Source organism: Cynoglossus semilaevis, chromosome 11 (assembly GCF_000523025.1).
Source record: "Cynoglossus semilaevis isolate Cse_v1.0 chromosome 11, Cse_v1.0, whole genome shotgun sequence".
In the NCBI taxonomy this organism is placed as follows: Eukaryota; Metazoa; Chordata; class Actinopteri; order Pleuronectiformes; family Cynoglossidae; genus Cynoglossus; species Cynoglossus semilaevis.
Genome location: NC_024317.1, coordinates 612,130 through 634,302, shown reverse-complemented (window position 1 = coordinate 634,302; position 22,173 = coordinate 612,130). Strand labels below are relative to the sequence as shown.

At 45.4% G+C, this 22,173-nt stretch overlaps 2 protein-coding genes across 2 annotated transcripts in view; both read right to left on the bottom strand.

Moving 5' to 3' along the window:
• The window catches only part of kaznb (kazrin, periplakin interacting protein b), a 53,791-nt gene extending 44,451 nt beyond the window's left edge, over window positions 1-9,340 (bottom strand). Inside the window, exons 1-5 of the mRNA XM_008319619.3 lie at window positions 8,573-9,340; window positions 6,587-6,705; window positions 6,145-6,211; window positions 5,398-6,039; window positions 5,133-5,228 (exon numbers count right to left, since the gene is read on the bottom strand). Of these exons, the coding sequence (XP_008317841.1) occupies window positions 5,133-5,208 (76 nt within the window). The 5' untranslated portion in view covers window positions 5,209-5,228; window positions 5,398-6,039; window positions 6,145-6,211; window positions 6,587-6,705; window positions 8,573-9,340. The remainder of the gene's footprint in view (window positions 1-5,132; window positions 5,229-5,397; window positions 6,040-6,144; window positions 6,212-6,586; window positions 6,706-8,572) is intronic.
• Window positions 9,341-9,515: 175 nt separating this feature from the next.
• On the bottom strand, window positions 9,516-20,783 carry prdm2b (PR domain containing 2, with ZNF domain b). Its single transcript, XM_008319620.3, has 6 exons — window positions 20,688-20,783; window positions 19,703-19,848; window positions 17,601-17,663; window positions 15,414-15,502; window positions 10,875-15,316; window positions 9,516-10,762 (listed from the first exon to the last, which is right to left on the bottom strand). Exons 1-6 carry the CDS (start codon window positions 20,781-20,783, stop codon window positions 10,745-10,747), a joined length of 4,854 nt encoding a protein of 1,617 aa, XP_008317842.2. The 3' UTR covers window positions 9,516-10,744.
• Window positions 20,784-22,173: the final 1,390 nt, after the last annotated feature.

Sequence of the window (22,173 nt, the reverse complement as noted above, 5' to 3'; positions counted from 1 at the left end):
GAGATGAGGATAAAGCTGTGGCTCTACAAACTGTCAAGGACATTAAATCACTTTCATTCAATCATTCAAATGGACGTTTTGAATCTAACGATATTTTTATATTAGGTTTAAACTCAGTGGATTTCTGATCTGCAGAAGAAAAGTGTTTGGTTTTTTCTCCATGAAGCTTCACTTCACCACAGTGGTCTGTGGACCACAGGTGGTACCTGAGGCTCCCTCTAGTGGTACCTGAGGTGACTCACTCACATTCTCACTGGCGTGTGGATCAGTGTTTGAATCTTTACCTAAGTTTCAGTTTAGTTTCCACTCTGTCAGAGAATCTCCTCCTCCAGTTCAGACTGAGCCCAGCTGGAAATACTGGGTCAAATCTGAAGGATTAATGTGCAAAGTGTCCTTGTATTGCTGCCACCTAGTGGTTCTTTTATCACATAAAAAAACATCCAGAGAGGTGCAGACCACAGAACAAGAAAACACAGTCAGAGGGCAGTGTCACAGATTATCAACTGACCAAAGGGATTACTTGATTATTTTATCTTAATTAATCATTCAGTTTCATTTAGGAGCAGGTGCAGGTGCAGACGTCACATGACCTCCCTCCAGACTGTCTTTACAGTCTCTTATTAAACTCCTGAGATCCTCAGTCAGACTCTTTGTGGTCGGAGCTGATTATCTCAGCCCAGGTCGATGGAGATGAAACAAAAACTCTCCTCTGACACCGACCGTCAGTGGATGATCTTCAGACAAACACACTCTTACAGTTCAGTGTACTTGATTGGTGCTTCAGCAGACGAACACTAACACTCCTCTCTCAGCCATCATTCACCACAAATGAACGGAGCCACGTTTACATTTCTGCATTTTAAACAAAAACACGCCCCGAGAAACTGCTTATATTTCATAACCCCAGCAGCAGCAGCAGCTGCAGGAACAAACGAACGCCGACTCAGAACATGTCAGGTTCTGCTGAGGACCGCTCCCTGACTCACAGAGCTGCCGTCTGACGGTGCAGTCATGACGAGCAGCGTGACACGACTTCATCATCTCCAGCTCCGCGGCGTTGGGTTATCTGCAGTAACAGGGGAGATTAGACTATAAAGTTTATTTTTCAGAGTTCAGTCTGCGTGCGGTGCTGTAGGTGTCGACCGTTATCTCGTCCCAGCCTGCCCCTCGTCTTCCTCCCCCCGTCTCCCATCTGCTCTCTGGTGTGTTGTGAGAAGAGCAAAGAGGTTTTGGGAAGAAGCTCGGTGTGTGTGCCTGCAGATGAAGGCTGAGCATAATAACTACGGGGTTTATGGCTGGCAGAAAGAGCTGGGAAAAAAAAAAAAAAAAAAGAGGCCAGCATTTCTGGGCCGGGTGATGAAGACGTGCAGAGTCAGCAGAGTCACAGAGGAGTTTAATGATGCAGAAAGCACAGCATGGACTTCAGCAACACTCTGGAAGAAGTTCCTCTCAACTTACTCACAATATTTGTTGTGTCTTCAAAGTTGGTTGGATTTTTTTTTCTGTTGTTGTTGTTCTTGTTCAGGAAATGCTAAGAAATGCTTAGTCAACATGTCAGCGTTTTCCTCCTGCCACACATTTTAGTCAACCACTGGTTACGTCATGTTTAAAGACTGTGGTCAGTAGCCACCTGTCAGTCAGTTTAATGTCTGTAGTAAACATCAGATCCACTGACAGGAACCTATCAGTTTATTGATCTGTTGGCTCTCTGCCATGAAGACTCCGTCTGGACCACATTCATCTTGTTACTCTTTAGTTTGTCGTTAAAATTTACCAACTTGTGAATTCCCAGTCACTGCTCCGAGTCACCTGAAGGTGTCGCTCTATGTGAAGTCCAGCACGCTGCACTACTGCGTTTCTCTGATTCAATATAAGGATGAGAAAAGAGAGGGCGATCCAATGAGCCGTGTATGGACAGGGATGGAGACGTGTCCAGGATCAATACTGTAACTGATAACCTCAGCCACAGTGAGGGACGTTCAGAGACAACTCTGCAGCCGCCGTGGATATTTACGGGATTATCACGATATTTCACTGGATCTCGGCCAAGAAGAGAGGCAGGAAAGAAAAAAAAAAGAATGTGTTTGGTCTCAGGTGTCCATGAGTTTCCATGGCCAACGGCTCAGTTAAGGAGGTTCATACATTAACGGTTCTACAACATGAGCACCGAGCCAGAAGCTCCACCTCCTTCACCTAAGACACAAGACGGAGTGTAGACCAGGGAGAGGACGGGGACAGATGTCCACAGTCCCAGGCCGCAGCAGTGAGCTGACTGAAACAGCTGAAGTGTCACGGCGCTGCCACTCCTCCTTCTGCCAGAATCCTGAGTTCGCAGCAATTTGTGCAAATGCAGTAAAAGTGAACGTGGCGTTTTTATATGTTTTTTCTTCTGGTCGATGTGAACTCTCTGAACTTTTCGTTGCGGTGAGCGGCGGTAAAGGATGGATAAAAGGAAGGAGAGCGAGCGGCGATGACCAGGACGGTGGAGACGGTGGAGACGGGGTTAATAATGAATGAAGTTCTCAGAAACAGCAGCATCACTTGCCGTTCGCTCGGGGCAAAATATTAAGTCACAGCTTAAACACATGAACTGGAAACGAGTGTCAGTACAAAGAGACAACGGAGTCTTTCCACAGATTTGTTCACAGTTTCCCATAAAAGAGTGAAAAGTCGACCCTGTCCCCTGATTGGTTCATTTAGTTTCAGTCATTTGTTACATTTCTGACTAAATCTGTTGTGAATCCATTACAGCAGACTTTAGAGACAAAAGAGCTAAAAGATCAGGTCGTCAGGTCTCAGGGATTAACGTGTGATATGGTCAAAAAAAAAAGATTAATTAATTTAAGAAAAGGATTTAAACATTAAGATCATGGACGATTGGTCGGTTCTAATTTTTTACTTTTTTTATTTATATGGTTTCACTGCTTTGGTTGAAGAGTGTGTGTGTGTGTGTGTGTGTGTGAGACCATGTAACGTGATACGACTTCACCGCTGACACACCCTGTGATTGTTTTACTTCTCTTTATAATGTCACAGCCTTCAGGGGTAGAACACACACACACACACACACACTCACACACACGCTGGTCGACGCCACATTTGAGATAATTAATTTCCAATCCCTAACATCTTACTTAACACTTACAAACGTGTGTCTAATCTTAATCCGTGCCCTAACCTGAGCCTAATTCTAATCCTAACTCCAAGATGAAACGTTAACCTCTTAAAAACCAAACCATCAATATTACAAACATGAACATAAGTATTTGTAACGATAATAATCTACATTAAATCAGGAAACTCTCTTCACACACACACACACACACACGCCACATTTCATATGTTCTGTTAACGACTCGACTTCACTCTGAACTCTGTGAAAAAACTGTCCAGTAAAAACCAGTCCATCAACCAAACTCAAACTGAGGTCCAATCAGGGCTCAGCAAACCGTCCACAGTCCAGGCTGCCATCATTAAAGGCCGTGAGGCCTGAGGACGTGTTCAGGCAAAGAGCATTATTTATAAAAGGCTGCACTTGAGCACAGACTCTGTGGATACAGTGGATGGGGGGGGGGGGGGGGGGGGAGGCTCAACTGCAACGGGTAAAAATTATTTCCAGCAAAAGCTTCTAGTAACTTCAGAGACAGACCATCTCTGAATAAACAACCAGACCATAACAATATCTGCAGCAGAAATAAAAAAAAAAGTTTTTAAATTAAATGACAAGAACAACAATCAGAACAACAATCAGAACAACAATCAGAACAACAAAACTACCAAAGTCACAGCAGTGAAGGAAAGTTCCAGTCAAACTCATCGTACAGCTCTGTGGACAATAATAATTAGGAAGACGGAACATGACTGACAATACTGGGACAAGAGCACTGCAACATGAGGTGATTTCTAACAGGACAGCTGTCTTGACCCCTGACCTCCAGTCGTCATCATGACCAAGAACCATCTCTGACTCTGACTCAGCCTGATGTTGACAGCACTGACCCCAGCACTGACCCCAACACTGACCCCAGCACTGACTCCAGTCGGATGAAAACAACAACAACAACAACAACAACAACAACAACTTTGTTACTTTAACACCACAGTCAACACTAATGTCATTCACACACGTTTCCAACGTCAGACCAGACTGAGTGAAGACTGTCAACTGGACGACGAGGTGGACGGATGATTCATGTTGTTAAATATGGTTCACACACACACACACACACACACACACACACACATCTACCTGCCGTTGTTTGTCTGAAACATACACAAGAAAAATGTTTCGCCACATTTACCAATGACAATTGACCTTGATTAATAGTGATTAATTACACTAACTTAATCTGTGTTTCTGCGCTCACACCAACTACAGTATAAAGTCTATAATTAACCGTAGAGGAAATATAATTAGTCTCCATCGTCAGAAAAACAACTGATGTCATGGTTTCATTATCAATAAGTCGTTAACGACGATGCATTAATGGTCCATTTAGACACTTGGTGGCGCTAATTGAAGGGAACCAGGAATGAAAGGCTGTCGTGACAAAGTCAAAGAAGTGAACAGTGGAACAGGATGTTTTTGGAGGAGGGTGGGGGGTCTGGGGGGGGCAAAGATTTATGACAACCCGGTGCAAAGACTCACTCTGTCTTTACAGTTTGATGGTTTGACTTCACGAGCTGAGACAGAGAGGATGCTGTACCCCACTCCCCAATCGCTCACCCACCTCTTCCGGTCCTACTGTATGGTTCCTGATTAAAGTACTGCAGAGTTGTGTTGCCGTTGTTGGAGTCACTGATGAGTTGATGTTTCGATCATTCAGTCTGAGTCTGTTAGAGTCCACTCCACTGACACACTGCTGCACTTTCACAACCTATTTCTGAAGGAATCTTTTATGTCCGCTGCTCCACCGTACAGGAGCAGAAATCAATCCCTACAATCAGACAGGAGTGTTGTTTTATATATGACCCTGTATCCTGTTTATACCAGTCTGGACACAAACACAAACACAAACACACTCCAAACTTCAAACACTTCACCTGAAGTCCACACCAAGACGTGGGATCAGTTCAATAACCAATCACACCACTGTCGTGTCCTAACGTTTGTGACGTGTGCAGCTACTCACTGGCCTGCATCAGCTGTCCCTGACGTCCAAACACCTGGGAGAAGGTGGCGTGGCTGCAGGTGATGCTGTCCTCCATGGCTGTCCCACAGGCACTCACTGTAGAGAGAGGAGGAGATGATGATGATGATGAAGAAGATGATGATGATGATGATGGTGGTGATGATGGGAGAAGGTCAGCACCGAGGACTGCGTCATGTGAAGATGAGGATGCCAAGGACTGCGTCATGTGAAGATGAGGATGTAAGAGGAGGAGGAGAGACTTTACCTTCAGCTGTAGAAGCTGCTGTGATCGGTACGATGACCGTCCTCCTCTGCACTCGTCCTCCTGCTGCTGCTGCTGCTGCTGCTGCTTACATCAATGAGGGGAGGGGAGGGGGTGTGCCTCCTGCTTTGCAGTGTGCCAGTGTGTGTGTGTGCGGATGGGAAAGTTGAGTCAGTGTGTGTGTGTGTGAGTGTTACACACACTTTAATAGGAGCTGGTGGAGCCAGTTGCAGAGCTGCTCTCTCTGATCCTCCTCATGTGGCTCCTTAAGGAGGAGGAGGAGGAGGTGAATATGAGAGATGGAGGTGGAGCAGCGCCTCCTTCAGCCTCAGTGACTGTGTTTGTTCTCTGGACACCAGAGCAGGAGTGTGTGGATGTTCCTCCTCCTCCTCCTCCTCCTCCTCCTCCTCCTCCCTTCACTGCACCGTAGCAGTAACATCTCTCTCTGCCTCGTCCTCCTGTTCCCTCTCATATCTCTTACACTCACTCTCGCCCCACCCTATGCAAATCCCCTCCATCTATCTTTGAGCCCAGGGAACTGCTGTGAAACAGATTCTCTCCTCTGGTGCTTCATCCTCCCCCCGTGAACGGAGAAGTGGAGCAGTGGAGAAGTGGAGAAGTACGGCTGGTTTCCCCAGGCGTCGTCTTGAAGAGAAACCGTGGAGAATAAAATAAAATTTCATTTGTAACTCAACTGGAAAACAACACGGTCATGTAGTGCACAGTACAGAGTGAAGAAAATGAACTCACAGTTTCCTGGTACTGCAGCAGAAACGACACTGTGAGAAGGTGGGTTTGATGCTGGAGGATCACAGTTCTAGAAGACATGAAGAGAAGAAGACAGAGTACGAGTGAAGACAGAAATACTGCGTATAAACATTGTATTTCATATTCAGAGCAGTAGTACTACAATGTTACTACAAAGTAGAAGCCTTTTTAGAAAAATTTACATCATATTTTTCGGGTTCTTTGACCTTTGCTCAAAAATGGATTTCAAATAATGTGATGTTTCTGTTTTATTCTAACAATTCTTATTTATGATTTAACTTTTTGAGATGTGTTTGTTTTCCTTCATGAACATCTGGAGTTCCTGTCGTGCTAAACTCCACTGGACGTCACCGTCAGATGAATGGAGACGATAATAACAAGCAGGAAACTCACTGACACCGAGCCTTTCTACAGCCACACTCACACTACAGCCGCAGCAGTGACCTGACCGCAGCCATCACATCCTGGCATCACATCCTCCTGTTGTGGAAAGAAACAGCAGGATGTTCAGAGGAGGCAGAGAGGACGGTGGACCTGGTGGCTCTGCAGGTCAGAAGACAACGACATGGCATTAAACAAAAAACAAAACCCTCCTGGCTTCACAGATACTAAAATTGAACAGAACCTCAGCCAGGGGGCAGCAACAAACACACTAAGTTTGTAACATGAAACAAAAACAGCACAAAAACATGACTTTCAAGTCCGACAGACGAGCGCTCGGCTGAAGGACTCTGCTCTGGGGCTTCATCTGCTTTAATGTCATTCTCTTTGAACAGGAATCGAAGGCAAAGAGTTTTTTGGTTTTTTTTGCAGGTTGCTGTATATTGTCATGAACGAACAGCTGCCGTTCCCTCCTACTGCGCCACCTACTGCCACAGGCAGATAATGAAACAGATTTGATTTGTCTGCAGCCCTTTGTTGGAAAGGATTTTATCATCAGTGTTTGCACAGAAACTGACAAATGTGACAAAGATGTAGTTGACACTGAAGTGTACGGAGACATTAAGACACAGTTAATCATTGAAACCAAAAACAGGGTTTACTTTTCCACCTGCTTAGACAGCACTCCCAACTCCCAGTCAAATATTCCTGATGTTTTATTTTCTTTCTTCTCTGGTGATTCCAAATGTAGATCCCTCTGTTCCAATGTTAGTTTTCCCATATGTGTGGTGAGGTCAGATTCTTCCCAAACACCCCCCCCCCCCCCCCCCCCCCCCCCCCCCCACACCCCCACACCAAAACACCCCCCAGCTCACTTTATAAAAGACATATATTTTTCACAGCTTTACCAGGAACAAAATCATGTGTGTTCTTGTAACACCGCACCAACACCCTGCAGCAGCCTTTAAATCCACTTTACTTTGTCACAGTGCAGCACAGAACTGCTTTTTATGAATAGAACGGAGGCAGCACACACAGCAATCAGCAGAGAGTGCAGTGATATTTCACTGTGACAGCAAACAGTGCAGGACTCACCAAAACCACCGATAAAACACATCCAGCCATAAAGAATAAAACGCTCCAACAACGCACACACAGATGGTTTTAAATTGGTAACCTCGTCCGTCATCATAAACCCACGTGTCCGTCACAGACCCCGACCCAGGAGGTGTCACGTTTGTTTCAGCGTTTGTCTTGACTGATGGAGGACACCAACATGACAGGAGGGTCCATTTACAGAAAATACACAGAGAAAAGTGGACGTATTTATGGTCACTGCTGTGACCCTGACCTGACCCCGACTGTAGGAGTTTAAATCTGCCGAGTGTGACCAGAAATGTCTGAATAAATGTCCTTAACCTGCTCCCTGTGTGAAGTCACTGACTTTTCTTTATAAGTCGTCAATAGAAAAGGTCAAAGTGATTCAAGTTTATTTATGCAACACTTTCACTGGTTAAAAAAAAACCACAACACGCTTTATATTGATATAAAAATAAATAAATAAAAGATGTAAAAATACATTTAAAAAGTAAAATAATTACAAAAACAACAGATTTAGTTGAAATAGGCTCCATATTTGATGTTTATATTCACCGAATAAAGTGAAGTTAATATGTAATATTATGACGTTTGTGGTAAAAACAGAATCCAAAGGTAAATATATGACGATATGTTTTAATTCGTTTCCCTTTATTTCACTGGGTGAGTTTCATTTAAGTTAAAAACACAACAACAAGGTGAAGCCAACACTAAACACGTTCGTTTCCTCGTCATCTCTGTGGCTAATGTTCGGTTTATTGAGCTGTAATTAGCCACAGAAGGCTAGCCCGCTGGGCTACTTCAGTTCATGTCACTCACGTCAGGGAGTTTCTTCAATTAATTCGACGTTATCAAACGACACAGTTTATTATAACAAACTTTACTGACTAGTAAAGCGACTAAACCATCGTTAACATATTCATTTCCTCACCTGCTTTTCTTCTCCGCGTTCTCCGTGAGCTGCTAAATTAATTACAAATGCCGGGAACTTAGGGCCTTATAAGGACCGCCCACCGGAAGTGTACAAACTACCAAGTCATACTTTATTACTTCATACAGTCAAATACGTTCAGTAATTGTTTCTCTAAGCTTTTTCTTCCGTTTTATTCATAGGACTTCTTCAAACTTTCTCTTTGTTCAGCGTTTCTGTCACACAGCAGAGAAAATAATTTAAAAGGTTGGTTCTGAGCCACAAATCAACCTCCCTGTAGCAAAGACACTGATGTTGAAGCAGCTAACCAGCAGCTAACCAGCAGCTAACCAGCTCCGTTTGGAATTCTGATTTTAAAACACAAAAAGATGTTTAAATGCTTTAAAGATGGAAAAAAGTTAAAAACATCAATTTATGGATGAATACCTCATGTACTGCAGTGGAGTTAGATCTGGATAAACACACATACATGTATCCACATAAATACATATATGTATAAACACACAATAAAACTGATGTCAAGAAAAAACACCAGTGGACAAGTTGAAAAACTTTCTTTTATTATGTCAATTACAGCAATGTCTTACTTGAGGTCATGGGTCGGGGGTCGTCTTTGTTCATCCTTAAATACACAATATCAATGCTGAAAATTTCTCAAGGAAAAATAAATTAGATTCATATTCTATCATTCAATTGACTTTGCTGCAGCTCTCAGCGGTGAGGCACTGCCCGAGTGTCTGTCTCTGGGGGGGGGGATGGAGTGGTGTGGGGGGGGGGGGGGGGAGGGAAGGGGGGGGGGGCGGGAGGGAGAAGAAAAAAAAAACCACCTTAAACTAAGGTTTTTAATTGGCTGGGAACGTGACATAATGGAGTTATACAGTATATATGTATAAACATGAAGTCAGTGGAAGACGATGACCTCATTGTTTGAATTTTTTTTTTTAATTGACACAAAGCTTCTTTTCATTCATCCACGTCCGTTCAGGGTTCAGCATCATCGTGCATCCTGGCTTTAAAAAACTACTATAAATGTCAGCTTCACTTTCACTTTGTTCAATTTCTTTAAGGGAAACGACCGATGTTCCTGTTGGATTTGTAAAACTGTAAAAATAGCACAGAGCACCATCTGGGCTCGTGGTGCCGTGAACCTCCATACAAAGTATTTGTCAGTGATGATTAAAGCCAATGTTTCTTATCCTGACGGGACATTTGGCATCTTGTTTTTAAAGTGCTGTAAAAACACTGGGACGAGTGGGCGAATTTTCAACAAAAAATAATAATAAAATGAAAATCTCTTAAAGATGGATATTATTTAAAAAGATGTTTACATATAAATCCCTAATATTTTACAAGTGGAATTACCTGCTGCTGGCAGATAAACAGAGACAGTGAGGAGGAAACGGACTTAAAACAAACACACTTTTAGAGAATCAGACCAAAAGATGACAAGCAATAGCATTCGTATACTTACTACTCACATGTACAGTGTTCCTGAGGACCAACTGCTGCAGTTCACTACTGCCATGTTCATTTTTGTTTCCCAAACAAAAATAACAAATAACAACCAGATATATCCTACAATATAAAGACTACAGAAATTTAAATCAAAAGATGCAAATGAGGTTTGAACCCAAGTCGACACCCGCTGTGAAAGACATGGAAGAATTCGCTTAATCTACTATTTAGCACATGCAGTAAGAGAGTCCACGTCCATCTCTAATCTCAACAGAGGGGGGCGGTAAAAGAAACAAAAGCACAAACTAGAATCCTTTAGGCTAAGTGATGGGTGATTGACGTTTGCAATAGCTCAGCTTCCCAGTACAAATGGAGCCCTAGTTTTACGGTTTTGGGTCAAGTTATGACACATTAACGTATATATATATATATTAACTCGTTGTCATTTAAACGTCCTCTTTTTTGTTGTCTTCTTTTTTTGCAATGCTGGCAGAAGTGGAGGCTCAGGTTTTTAGACATGAGGAGACAAAGGATAAAAAAGTCTCTCCTCAAGTCCAGCAAACGGCAGTTGACTTTAACCAACTTCACTTTGTCTGGAGCGAAACATTTCCAACACAAACGTCAGCGTCAGTTCTGTCAGTGTCTGTGATTCCGACCTGCTGCCTGAGAGCTCAGCGAGCGTCCTCCCAGAACCACAGTTATCAGTGTTGGTCTGACTCACTTTGTCAGCGTCTCCTGAAACACAGACACAAACGTCTGAGACCGAGTCACATTTTCAATCACAGGTTTGAACTTTAAAACATTATAACCAGTTTCAGGATATGTTCTGTGGTCAACGTGCTCCCACCTGGGTCTCTTTAGAGTCTTGAACTGGTGGCTCCTCACTTTTCCCCTCAGCAGGGGGCGCTGTGCTGGACATCTGTGATCTCCTGGTCACTGGACCTCCGACTCTCTCTCTTGTTCTCAGGGCAAAGCGCTCCTCTTTCTTCAGCTGCTGTGGCTTCAGTGGTGCAGGTTTGGTCTCTGCTGATTTCTTGGGGGCTGCGTCCTTGTCCACTCGTGTCCTCACGGGGGTCTGCTGTGGAGCAGCGTCCACAGATGTGTCCGGGGCTGGCAGGGGGGGAGGTAGCGACTGAAGCTGGCCCTTCTTGGTTTTCTTGCTAGCAGAAGCGGTGGCTGGAGACGGCGCAGGTCTCTTAAGTTGACCCAGAGGGGCAGCGGTTCTTCCTTTGCCGGCCTTGACGGGTTCTGGGTTTGCTGCGCTGGAGCTCCGAGTTCTCGTCTTTCCCAGAGTTTTAGGCTCGGTTTTTATTTGCTGTATTTCAGGCTCTGAGGATTTCTTTCTGAGACTCACGGCCCTCTCTGCCTCTCTCTTCACCGTGGCTGGACCTTTTTTCCCCTTTGTCACAGCAGGCTTCTTTGGACAGCTGACGGCCATATGTTTACTGAGACTCGCGGGGTAAGTAAACTCGCGGCTGCAGTGGGGGCAGACGTTAGAAACTGGCTCTTCTTCTTTTTTAACCGTGACTTTCTTTGCGGTCGTGGAGGCTTTATTCTTCTGTGATATGGCTTTTTGGACCAGCTGGTTCTTCTTTTTACTGAGCGCACTCATCTTTGTTTTCATGGCGTCCTGGTTGAAATTGAGTCTCTTCGGCTGACCCATTCTACGGAAAGGACTCTGGCCGGCGGCGGTGGCGGCGGCGGCTGTCGGTGAAACCGCTCCGTTGGGGCTGTTTACTATTTGTTTCAGGGGGATGGGGTTTTTCTTGGGCGTGTATCGCTTCTTATCACTAGCGTTAGCGCAGGCTAATATGTGCTGGTGCAGCTCGGGCATGTTGTCAAAGCTGTTGCCACACTTGGTGCAGCGAATGGCGGTGCTGAACGTCTGTGGTATGTTGTGGGTGGTGAAGTTAGTGGCTGAAGCTACGGAACTAGCATGAGAACGGCTGTGATAGGGGAACGGAGGGGGTTTATAACTGGGGTAGTGTTGATTAATGCCCAGGCGTACGTCTGGTCCTTTAGGCTTTCCTCCTCCTGAGGCCATGATCTTTATTGTAGTGTAGAGCTCCTCGTTGGGGTCCTCTGCTTCTTCTGCTTCTTCTTCTTCTTCTTCTTCTGGAAGATTACCATTGACATCAGGTTCAACGAGTGCCACAGACTCACCGGTCACTTCTGGTGCTGGAGTCGATGGACTGCTTTCCTCTTTGGCTCTGGACGGATCGGTGTAGTTCTGCGGTCTGAGCTTGCCGCTCTCCACCGTGGTATTGGAACACGTCTCATCTGGATGCAGATCCTTTTGGTGCTGCTGGAGGTTACAGAGAAAGGCAAATTCTTTGGAACAGACAGAACAAACAAAGATGTTGCCCACTCCGTGTAGTGTTGTCCGATGAGCCAGCAGGGAGGGGGCGTCGCTGAAGAGCTGCACACAGAATTCACACTTGAAGGGCCAATCAGCAGCATGCTCTATGATGTGTCCACTCAGTTCTTTGATGGAGCTGAACGGCTCCTCGCACACGTTACACACAAACGTCTTGCCGTACGCTCCGTCAACCTCCTGCATCTGAGGGGCTTTTTCAGAGGCACCACGAGGAGCAGCAGGCTGAGGTGAAGCGTCAACGTCATCCCCGAGTGCATTATTCACAACAGCGACCTCACCATTCCATTGTTGAGGCTCTTCTTTAATGTTAATCTTGTGGAGAGACGGTGTCGGAGCTGGATCCTGCGATGGAGAGTGTGATGAAGATGAGGGTTCTGTCTGAGGCAGCAGAGCAGCAGAGTCAGGTTTCAAAGAGGTTTCATCAGTAGAGTCCTGGTTTAAACTGCCGTTCTGCTGCCTGTCGTGAACGGACACGTCCTGTGATGGAGACTGAGGGGGGCTGGGTGAGGGGCAGTTAATGTTATCAGTAACTGGAGAGTCAGACGACTGGGCCACACGCTCCTCTTCCTCTGCTCCCACGTCGTCCTCTGAATCAGACTGGTGTTCCGGCGATCGTGGAGACATTTTGGGGAATAAAACAGGAAGTGGTGAAGGCTGAGAGGTCGGGGAGCCGGGCACGGCCAGGGGCGACGGCACTGTGGGGAGCACAGGGGGAGGTGGAGTAGGGGAGGTTACGCTGGAGGTGCCAGGTGAAGAAGGGTTCATAGTGACGGGGGTCAAAGAGGGTGGAGACGGGTGGGCAGACTCTGAGGTGGCAGACGGAGACAGAGAGTGAAAAGAACTCATGTTGGCCAGCACCGAGGAGCTCTCCTCTCCTGGCACAGTCAAACCTACATATTCATTCATGAGCACTTTCTCCAGCATGCTGGTGTTGGGCTTCCGCTTTTTGATTAACGGCTGCGGCCCTGGATTTCCTTTGACTTCAGGCTCAACAGTCAGCTTACGAGTGAGGCTTAAATCCAGAGCTGAATCTCCAGGAACCTTGTTCAGGATTTCATTTTTACGAATGATGGAGTTGGACAGATCTAACGGCTGTTGATTACAGGAATGACCTCCACTGCTCGCCGCGGGGCTGTGCTGGTGTTTTCCTGAAGGACTTTGGGTGTCCCCGTCATCTTTGTCCACCACACTCCCTGAAGGCGACAGACTGAGGTTCTCGAGCTTTGGCACCTTGAGTGTGTATGGACTGGTCACCTCAGCTTTACAAGAATCAGTTTTAGAGGCAGGACTGAGCTGCGGAGAGGACGGGGGGGACGATGTTCTTCTTTTGAACCTCGCTGAAGAACCTGACACCTGCGTGACGGACAGCGGTGACACTAATCTATGGCTCTCTGTTATCAGGGTGATGGTCGACTTCTGAATATCCTGCGTCTGAAGCAGCTGTTTTAGTTTCGGTGACAGATAAACCGTCTTCTCTCTAAGGAATGGAGATGTGTCTGAGGCTGGTTGGAACAGTCCTCCTACTATTAGGTTGGATGAGGAAGATGTAGAAGATGAAGACGAGGACGAAGCCGTGAAATGAGACGATTCAGTTTCTACTTTAAGGCTGGGAACAAAGGATGGCGGAGTCGATGTTCTCCTCTTGGACGCTGCCTGAGTGGTGTTGGAGACCTGCTTTGCTCCACTCTGTCTCCCCTCCACCTTCAGTGTCTGACCAAACTGATTTGGACTGATGATGACGGTGTCAAGGCCGAACAACGTTGCCGACCTGGAGTCCACCTCTATCACCTCACAGCTGCTCTCCGCATTGGTGGAGACGATCTTTCCGTCGATGTAGAAGCTCAAGTTCTCTGAGATGTTTTTGGATATGTCCACTGCGTAATCGTCCCTGTCCACCTCGTCCTCCGTGTCTGCACTGGGCATGTAAACGGGTGGAGGGCTGGTGCTGGAAGACTCCCCGGGCAGCTGCTGTTGCTGCGCTGCGGCCTCCTGCAGCAACATCCCTTTCCTGCGAACTCCTTTTGGTAACAGGTGGCGCTCGTGTATTCTCCGCTGGTGTCGCCTCATGTTGGTGTGTGTGCCAAAGGCTTTACTGCAATACTTGCACGGGTGGAGTTCCTTGGACTCACCGTTATCATCCAATGTGAAGTGAGGGTCAGCGTGGAGACCTAACTCCTTCCTCTGCAGCTCAGTGTTGTGCAGCGGTCCTACACTGAACTGGGAGCCCACGGCGACATACTGCCCCGTGGGGCTGGTGCAGTCTGGACTGGAGCCATCGGTCTGCGTCACAGGACTCAGAAGGCCAGCGGTTCCGGCAAGAGAGCCAGGCCTTTTCTTATGTCCACTCTCATGTCTCCTCTCATGCCGACGCCTCCCGACCTGTGAGCCAAATGATTTACTGCAGTATCGGCACTTGAACAGCTGCGTCTGCCGATTGGAGATACCATGAATGTGGATGTGCCGTTCTAAACCCTGCTTAGTGGAGAAATGACGCTCACAATGTTTACAGGGATAGGACTCTCCGTGAGGGTCGCTTTCAAGGTCACCGTCGGGTTCAGGGTCGATGTCCAGGTCAGGATCAACCTCTGGCTCCTGTCCTTTGAACTGGGACACCTTTAAGTTTTGCTCTGAATTTTTATGGCTTATTTCTCTAGAGGTCAGTGATTTAACATGAATGGAATCTGCAGCAACTGAATGTTGAGGGCCAGTCGGACCAATCAAATTATCGGGAGCAGCATCTTCCTCTTCCTCCTCATCTTCTTCATCCTCCTCCCCCTCTTCCTCCTCCTCCCCATTTTCTGTGTCCATCAGTTGTGCCGACACATCTTGGCGCTCACCGTTTCCCTTGGGATGGCTTTTTTGGAGTTCTTGTGAGGTTTCTGAGGCCGAACTCTCAACCTCCTCCTTCAGACCTGTTAGACACGATGGTCAATAGTTAAATACACCTCTAGACACAGGGCTCAGCTGCAGATCCTCACTGAATCTGATCCAGGGAAAAGTGTGATTTACCTTCCTCTCCATCCCACATCTCCTTGACTGTAGCTTTAGTTACACGTGTCCTGGTAAACACACCCAGACCAGCCCGTCTGCCTCTAAAACTGAAACACAGACACATTAGTTTGTAACATTTGTTGCAAAATAAAAGCATTTCTTCAAAGAAAACAACTGAGCAGAGTTCTAGGAATGAAAAGTAGCCCGTCATTCAATGAGATATGTTTATTTATTTCATTATAAATCAATTTGATTATAAAAGATGGAGAAGTTACCAAAAGGAACACAGCGTTTCATCAACAAAGGTTAATTCCTTTTAAAATAATAGTGGATTTAAATGTATTAGCACAATCATTTCATCATTGTTTCATAATCATTTTAAAATCAAACAGAACGGTGAGTTACCAAGTACAACAGCTAATGATAGAAGAGTCTAAGATGAAACTGTTAGACTGCACTGCCTGCTGCTGTAATTAAATCAAGGTGATGTCAAACATCAGATCCTTCTGAGCCTGGTCTGACTCTAGAGCAGAGGCTTCTGGGACGAGGCCTTATAAGAGGTGTGTCTCCACAAGGTCATCTGACCCTGCCTTCAAGGCCTCGTTCAGAGATAGGACGGGAACACGCTGCAGGTCAGTCATCTGAACAGAACAGGAAGAAAGATCCTGCTGCAGAAAACAACATTTCCTCAATCAAAGAGCATTAATATTTCATAATCACTCTCACTACGTCACATGTCTGTTCAGCACAGAGGCATCACATGAACGTCAGCTAACATGGAGGAAGTTGATACTACAGTGACGCCAACGGGACAGGTGGGTTCACTCTGTCAAGTTTGCCCCTGCAGCGCGCTTACACGACCTCGGGGTTAGACGTCACAATGTCGTACAGACACGAAGTCATGTCATAAAAACACTGACTAAAACAACGTGTTTGACCTGACATTTCTTAGAGACGACTGCTAACGTTGGTCTGGTTCTAGTCATAACGCTGATGGTGGATTTTGACAGAACAGTCACTGCATTCTTGCACAACACTTTTGTTAGGATGATCTTTTTCTGACACATTCTGGTACAAAGAGTTGAGAAATGACAGTTGCAGTTTACTTTTAAGACTTTTCCAGTCTTTGTCTGTGCCCTAAAACCTCTGAGTGTGTTCCAAAAACAGATGTGTGAAGTTTACATTTGTTGTAGTTGATTTGCTGTTTGCCACTGTTACATAAAGCAGTACCAACAAAACCGACTTCATCCTTGGAGTTTGTCATGTTTTCTGGAGAACAGATGGTGAAGAAGGAACTCAAACGTTTCATATTATGAATTATTTCACTTCGAATGTGTTGAAAGCTTCAGTTTAAACTTCCGTGACGTTAGTTTTCACTCTGTACAACTACGTTATAACACAGAGCGTCAACTTTGACTCGGTTCAGGATCGAAAATCGACCTTTTGCTGAGTTTCTCGTTTGTCTCCGTGCTGTGGAACATCCGTGTCTTCAGACCTAGCTCTTTAGCCTACTGTTAGCATGCAAACACAGGTCTGATAACTCGATCAACTGGTTATTCTGAGGACGAAATCGAAGTTTAGGGGAATCTAAAGACACGACGTCAGACACGATACAGACAGTGACGGCTGTCCGGAGGTCTACACCGGGGAACTTGTCCGCCGTGGACGGACGGAGCGAAATTAGCTCGGCTGCTAGGCCATCACCGAGTCAGACAGCACTCACCGACTGATGGCTTTCACGCTCTGGGAACTGAAGGAAGGTCACATCCTCCACTCCGCCAGGACCGAGGAGGAAGAAAGAAAAGGCTGACGGGAAAAAGTTTCCCCGATGCTCGGTAGAACTGCTAAAAACGGCGTCTGTCGGAAACGCAGTCGCCTCCGAGCTAAGTGTGAAAGGCTAAATAAGCGACTTTTAGGTGGGGAATGAAGAGTGCACATGAGCCGCCCCCCCCCCCCCCCTTCTCACACCCACACATAAGAACACACACTCACTCACACAGACAGACAGACAGACAGAGCTACCGTTAACGTTAGCCCCCACTACTAGCCTACCTTCAGATGTGGCTAAGCTAGCTGTGCCTTCACACAACTTCCACTGAGCTGCAGACAAAAAAACAACTCTGCCCGGGTTTACAACCCACACACACCGTCACACACACGCGCAGGGCAGCAGCGGGGGTTCGTACTACAGCTCCGCGGCCTCACCTCGTTTCGTCCTGGCTGAGTTGTTCCTGTTCGGGCTGCTGGTTCTTTCTTCCTCCAGTGCAGCTGTTATCTCAGGGTTGTCTTCCACCGTGAACCACAGCAGCGGCTCCACTCCTCACCGGATAGGCTGCAACAATGAGAGATGAGCTCGACCTCCAATCACAGCCCGGCTTGCTGAAGGGGAGGCGGGGGCGGGGGGACAGGGGGGTCGTAGTGTATTTGGGACACCGTGCATCTACTGTGTCTGACTGTTTGTGTGTCTAGGTGTGTGTTGGGGTTCAAGGAACAACACTGTCTGGGGGTATACACACACACACACACACACACACACTGTGGTTTATCATTAATGATGTGAATGAAAATGGTAAACACAGCATTGTTAATAATGACAACAACAACAACAACAACAACAACAATAATAATAATAATAATAATAATCATATCACTAGGTCCTTAATAAATAATATTAAATATTAAAAGTGCAAAAAGACACCATTCAGGTACAAAGAATGTCAACAGAAAAGTGTAAATAAAGTTAAGCGCTGACCAATGACAGGTGGAGGAAGAGACCACGTGATGCTGTGGTGAACAACTAGTTAAACTGGTGATGTTAGACTAGTGGAAGTAGGTGGAAGGGCGTGGGTCAGAGGAGGTGAGGATAAGAAGGTCACAGTGTTCAGTATGTAAGAATGTAGTGTGTGGGTGACGTCATCGTTACTGTGACGTCACAGTGTGATGAAACAGTCCAACTATGACTGACTCTAAATTTAAACCAATGTTGACTTTATTTTGTGACCAACCATGGAGATACACAGTCTATACACCAGCACAGTTCAGGTGACATTAATGCACTAGAGGGCAGCACTGGGGTAAACACACTCATATACACAAATATATAAACACACACATATATATAAACATTTGGAATTTTACCACAAATATACTTTAAAGAGCAGAACTGTAGAGAGAGAACTGTAATCATTATTACAACCTAGTTGCCGGATCACTTCCCCCCAGTGGTCCACAGTTCCTAAATGAACTCTGGAGGGGGGGGGGGGGGGGGGGGGTAATTAGTTGGTAAATGTGCAGTGACCCCCCCATTCCGCCCCGCGACTGTATTTTCCAGGACTTTTTAAAGATGTTTTCAGCAGACACACCATCACATGGTGCTGTGACGGTGAGAAGTTTCTCCAGACGACACGGTGACAACAGGGAACAAGAACTCCTTCTAATTATTTTTTCAAACATTTTCAACAACTGGAAAGTTGCTCCTTCATTTTCCAGGTTTTCCAGGATGTTTGGGAACACGGAGCAGCCCCATCTGTCCCTGAGGAGCCAAGGCCTGAAAAGGTCAAAGTAAAGAAAATATATTTAAATCTGAACTTTGTCTGAGTCCAGACGTTCTCACATGAGATCAGTCAAACATTAACCAGAGATTATGGCCCAGAGCTCAGGGCAGAACCTCCACAACCGCCGACGCAGGACTTGGTTTTCACTCCTTAAAGTTTTCTGATGAATCACTGAAGGATTCCTGAAGTGCTGTGCACAGTCCCGTCTGTATTAACGCCAGCAGGGGGCAGACTGGCGTTACGTTTGTAAACATTAGGGAGAATTACTGCATTAGTGTATGTTCATCTATACCAGGTGAACACTGAGAAAGTCAAATGAAGACCTGATCATCGGAAAATTGTTTGTTTTTAACCCATTAAAAACTACGACCTTCCTCCAGTTTTCCTCAGACGTAGCCTGATGCTAATGGTTAGCGACATCTAGTTTATTTATTTATTTACAGAACACCTTCCTACAACACACAAATGTGACTCTGATCCATCGAACTATGTCCTCCCCCTCCTAACTAACTGACTGACTGACTGACTGACTGACTTTCTGACTAACTGACTGACTGACTGACTGACTGACACCCGGTCAGTAACGTTCCTCCCAGTCGTCGTCATTTATTCACCGTTTACACCAGTTACTTGTCATTTACCTGCTGTAACTAAACCATCCGTTTTAACCTCACCGATCACTGACTAATAACTCAACTTTTTCTTTTTCTTTAGTCCAAACTCAAATAAAAGAAATCATTTGAACACATTAACGTCTGGTGTTTCTTGAATCCAGCAGCTTCAGATTCAGACACTCGATGTCCAGACGAACGTTCTCCAAACAGAGCAGACAAAACCCGACACACGGGTGGGTATTTCATCCAGAGTTTCCACTGTTGCTCCTGACTGTGAAGTCGAGCCTGACACCACAACAAAAACACAAACATTACTGTCAACAGATTGTATTTTATATAAAATGTACACAAAATATACAATAATGTGATATCATTTTTTTCATCTCATGTTACGTATTGTGCTTTGTTTTGTGTAGAGAATGTGAAACACGTTCATATTTTCTTCTTCCTGTTTTACTTTCACTCAGAATGACACAAATATTTAATTAGATTTAAACGTTAATTATCAGGAAATCTGAGGTCGAATTATCTGGGCCGGTTGTTGTAGGCTGCACCCACTCACACCGGTGGTCGAGGTGGTAACGATTATGTACAGAAGACAGCCGTGGCCACTAGAGGGTGCTGCGCTACAACTGGTTATGTCTCTGACCTGATCTGTGAAGAGTTGGAAACTGAAGTTAAATCACACTGATCACGTGTCCCGTAATTAAAAATACACGTGTTTTTCTGAGTAACTATTTTGTATAAGGTTTATTTTTTACCGGAAGCAAAAAATAAAAACAAACTACACACGAGAATGGACTTATATGGACAATATCATAAAAAGACCATTTCTCCGTCGACCACATCTACAGAGACAGAACATGGGTTCAGCTCCGTTAGCGAACGTTCACGTCTGTATTTGTGGGTCACTGTGACTGTGTCCTACAGGAGCCCAGCTGGGACATTTTCACCAATGTTTCACCTTTGCCCTGCTGTGTTTCCTCCTGTTGTCAGGAGGACATTAAAACCCAAACCCTAACAGACAGACGAGTGTGAAGAACGCAGCCCCTGTGCTCGACAGAGCTGGAAAAGAGAAGTGGGATTAAGTCAAGTCCACACTTGAAAGTGTTGACTTTTGTCACCGGGAGCTGCCGTGTTGTTCCAGCATGTTCCAACGCTGCAGGTGCCTCAGGAGTTACATCAAGCCTCTTCCCTTTGTCAGGAGGGGGAGGAGTCATAATTAATGATAATTACATTCTACAAATGTTTAAACACTGTTGAAGAATGACAGTGTGGAGTTAAGAAAATAAAATAAACACTTTCACTTCATTCTTTCCTCTTCGTCGGTGAAACTACGGAGGCGTTTTTGTGTTTGAATCCCGCTTTGTGCTCATGGAGTCCACGGTCGAACACTGCTCTCTGCTACTGCAACAGAAACAAAACAAAACAACCTGTGGGTCGGGTCGGGTCAGGTCGGGTCGGGTCGGGTCAGGTACCTCAGGTTTGACAACATTTATGAAGGACTGGTCCAACAGAAGCTGAGACTCGAACCCTGGACGGTTCATCAATATTCATGTCTGTGTTTGAAGGAAGGGAAGAATCTGTAACCATGAAATGTACAGCTAGAGGGCAGCCTGCTGCACAAATGTAGTTTTTGTGTGTATTTTTGAGTACTTTGTAAATTCCACCTTTAAAGAACACGTTTATCACAACACGCCCGCTCCTGTTTGACATTTTGCTGTGAAGTCTGATGAATGTGGGTGTCGTCGAGTGACGAAGAGGAAACAGCCGTCACACACTTCATCATCTCCACCAGGGGGCTTCAAGATATTTAGGTCAAGACCCCCAAACTGATGGAAAGATACAGCAGGAACCGCCCCCCCCCATGTTTATGACTGAAACTATGTTCATTATTATGTATTTGACTGTTTCATCTACAATTGAATTGAATATGTTTTACAGACATTACAATTTCTTTAAAAATATATAAAAATTGTCAAGTTAAAGGCAGTACCACTGCAGACCCCTAGGGGGTTCTGCTCTCATGTCGCTGATGTAAAACTCGTCTTTTGAAAGAAGCAGCAGCAGCAGCACGATATTCCACAGTGAAGTTATCATATTTTATTTTCTTTTAAGTGCCATTCATGCATATCGGGGGTAAAGAGGGGGGTCGGGGGTCGGGGAGTGGGCGGTGGTATCGACAATTCTAATAACACTTGAGTTATTTTACAGCACTAAAACGAATACAAAGATTAGCTGTGTCACCTCATCGGTGACAAAAGTAATAAACCGTGCAATAAACGACAACAAGGAAATAAAGGACGAGAAGGAGGGAAAAAAAACAGGAAATGACAAAAGACAAAATCAACAGAACAACAACAACAAAAATAAATCAAAGAGAACAAACCAAATATATATTATCAACACTGAAACACTGAATGTAGAACCAGATACAGGTAAAGGTAGTGTCACACAAAAAGCCAATGCATTTTCATCACATATATACAATATAGATATATACATACTGTCACCCTCTGATTGGACGATAACAAAATACTCTATTCTTTCTCCCTCCGGGTTTGTGAAGAAGCCCCTCCTCCGCCCCCCCACAGTCTTGGTGCCCCCCCC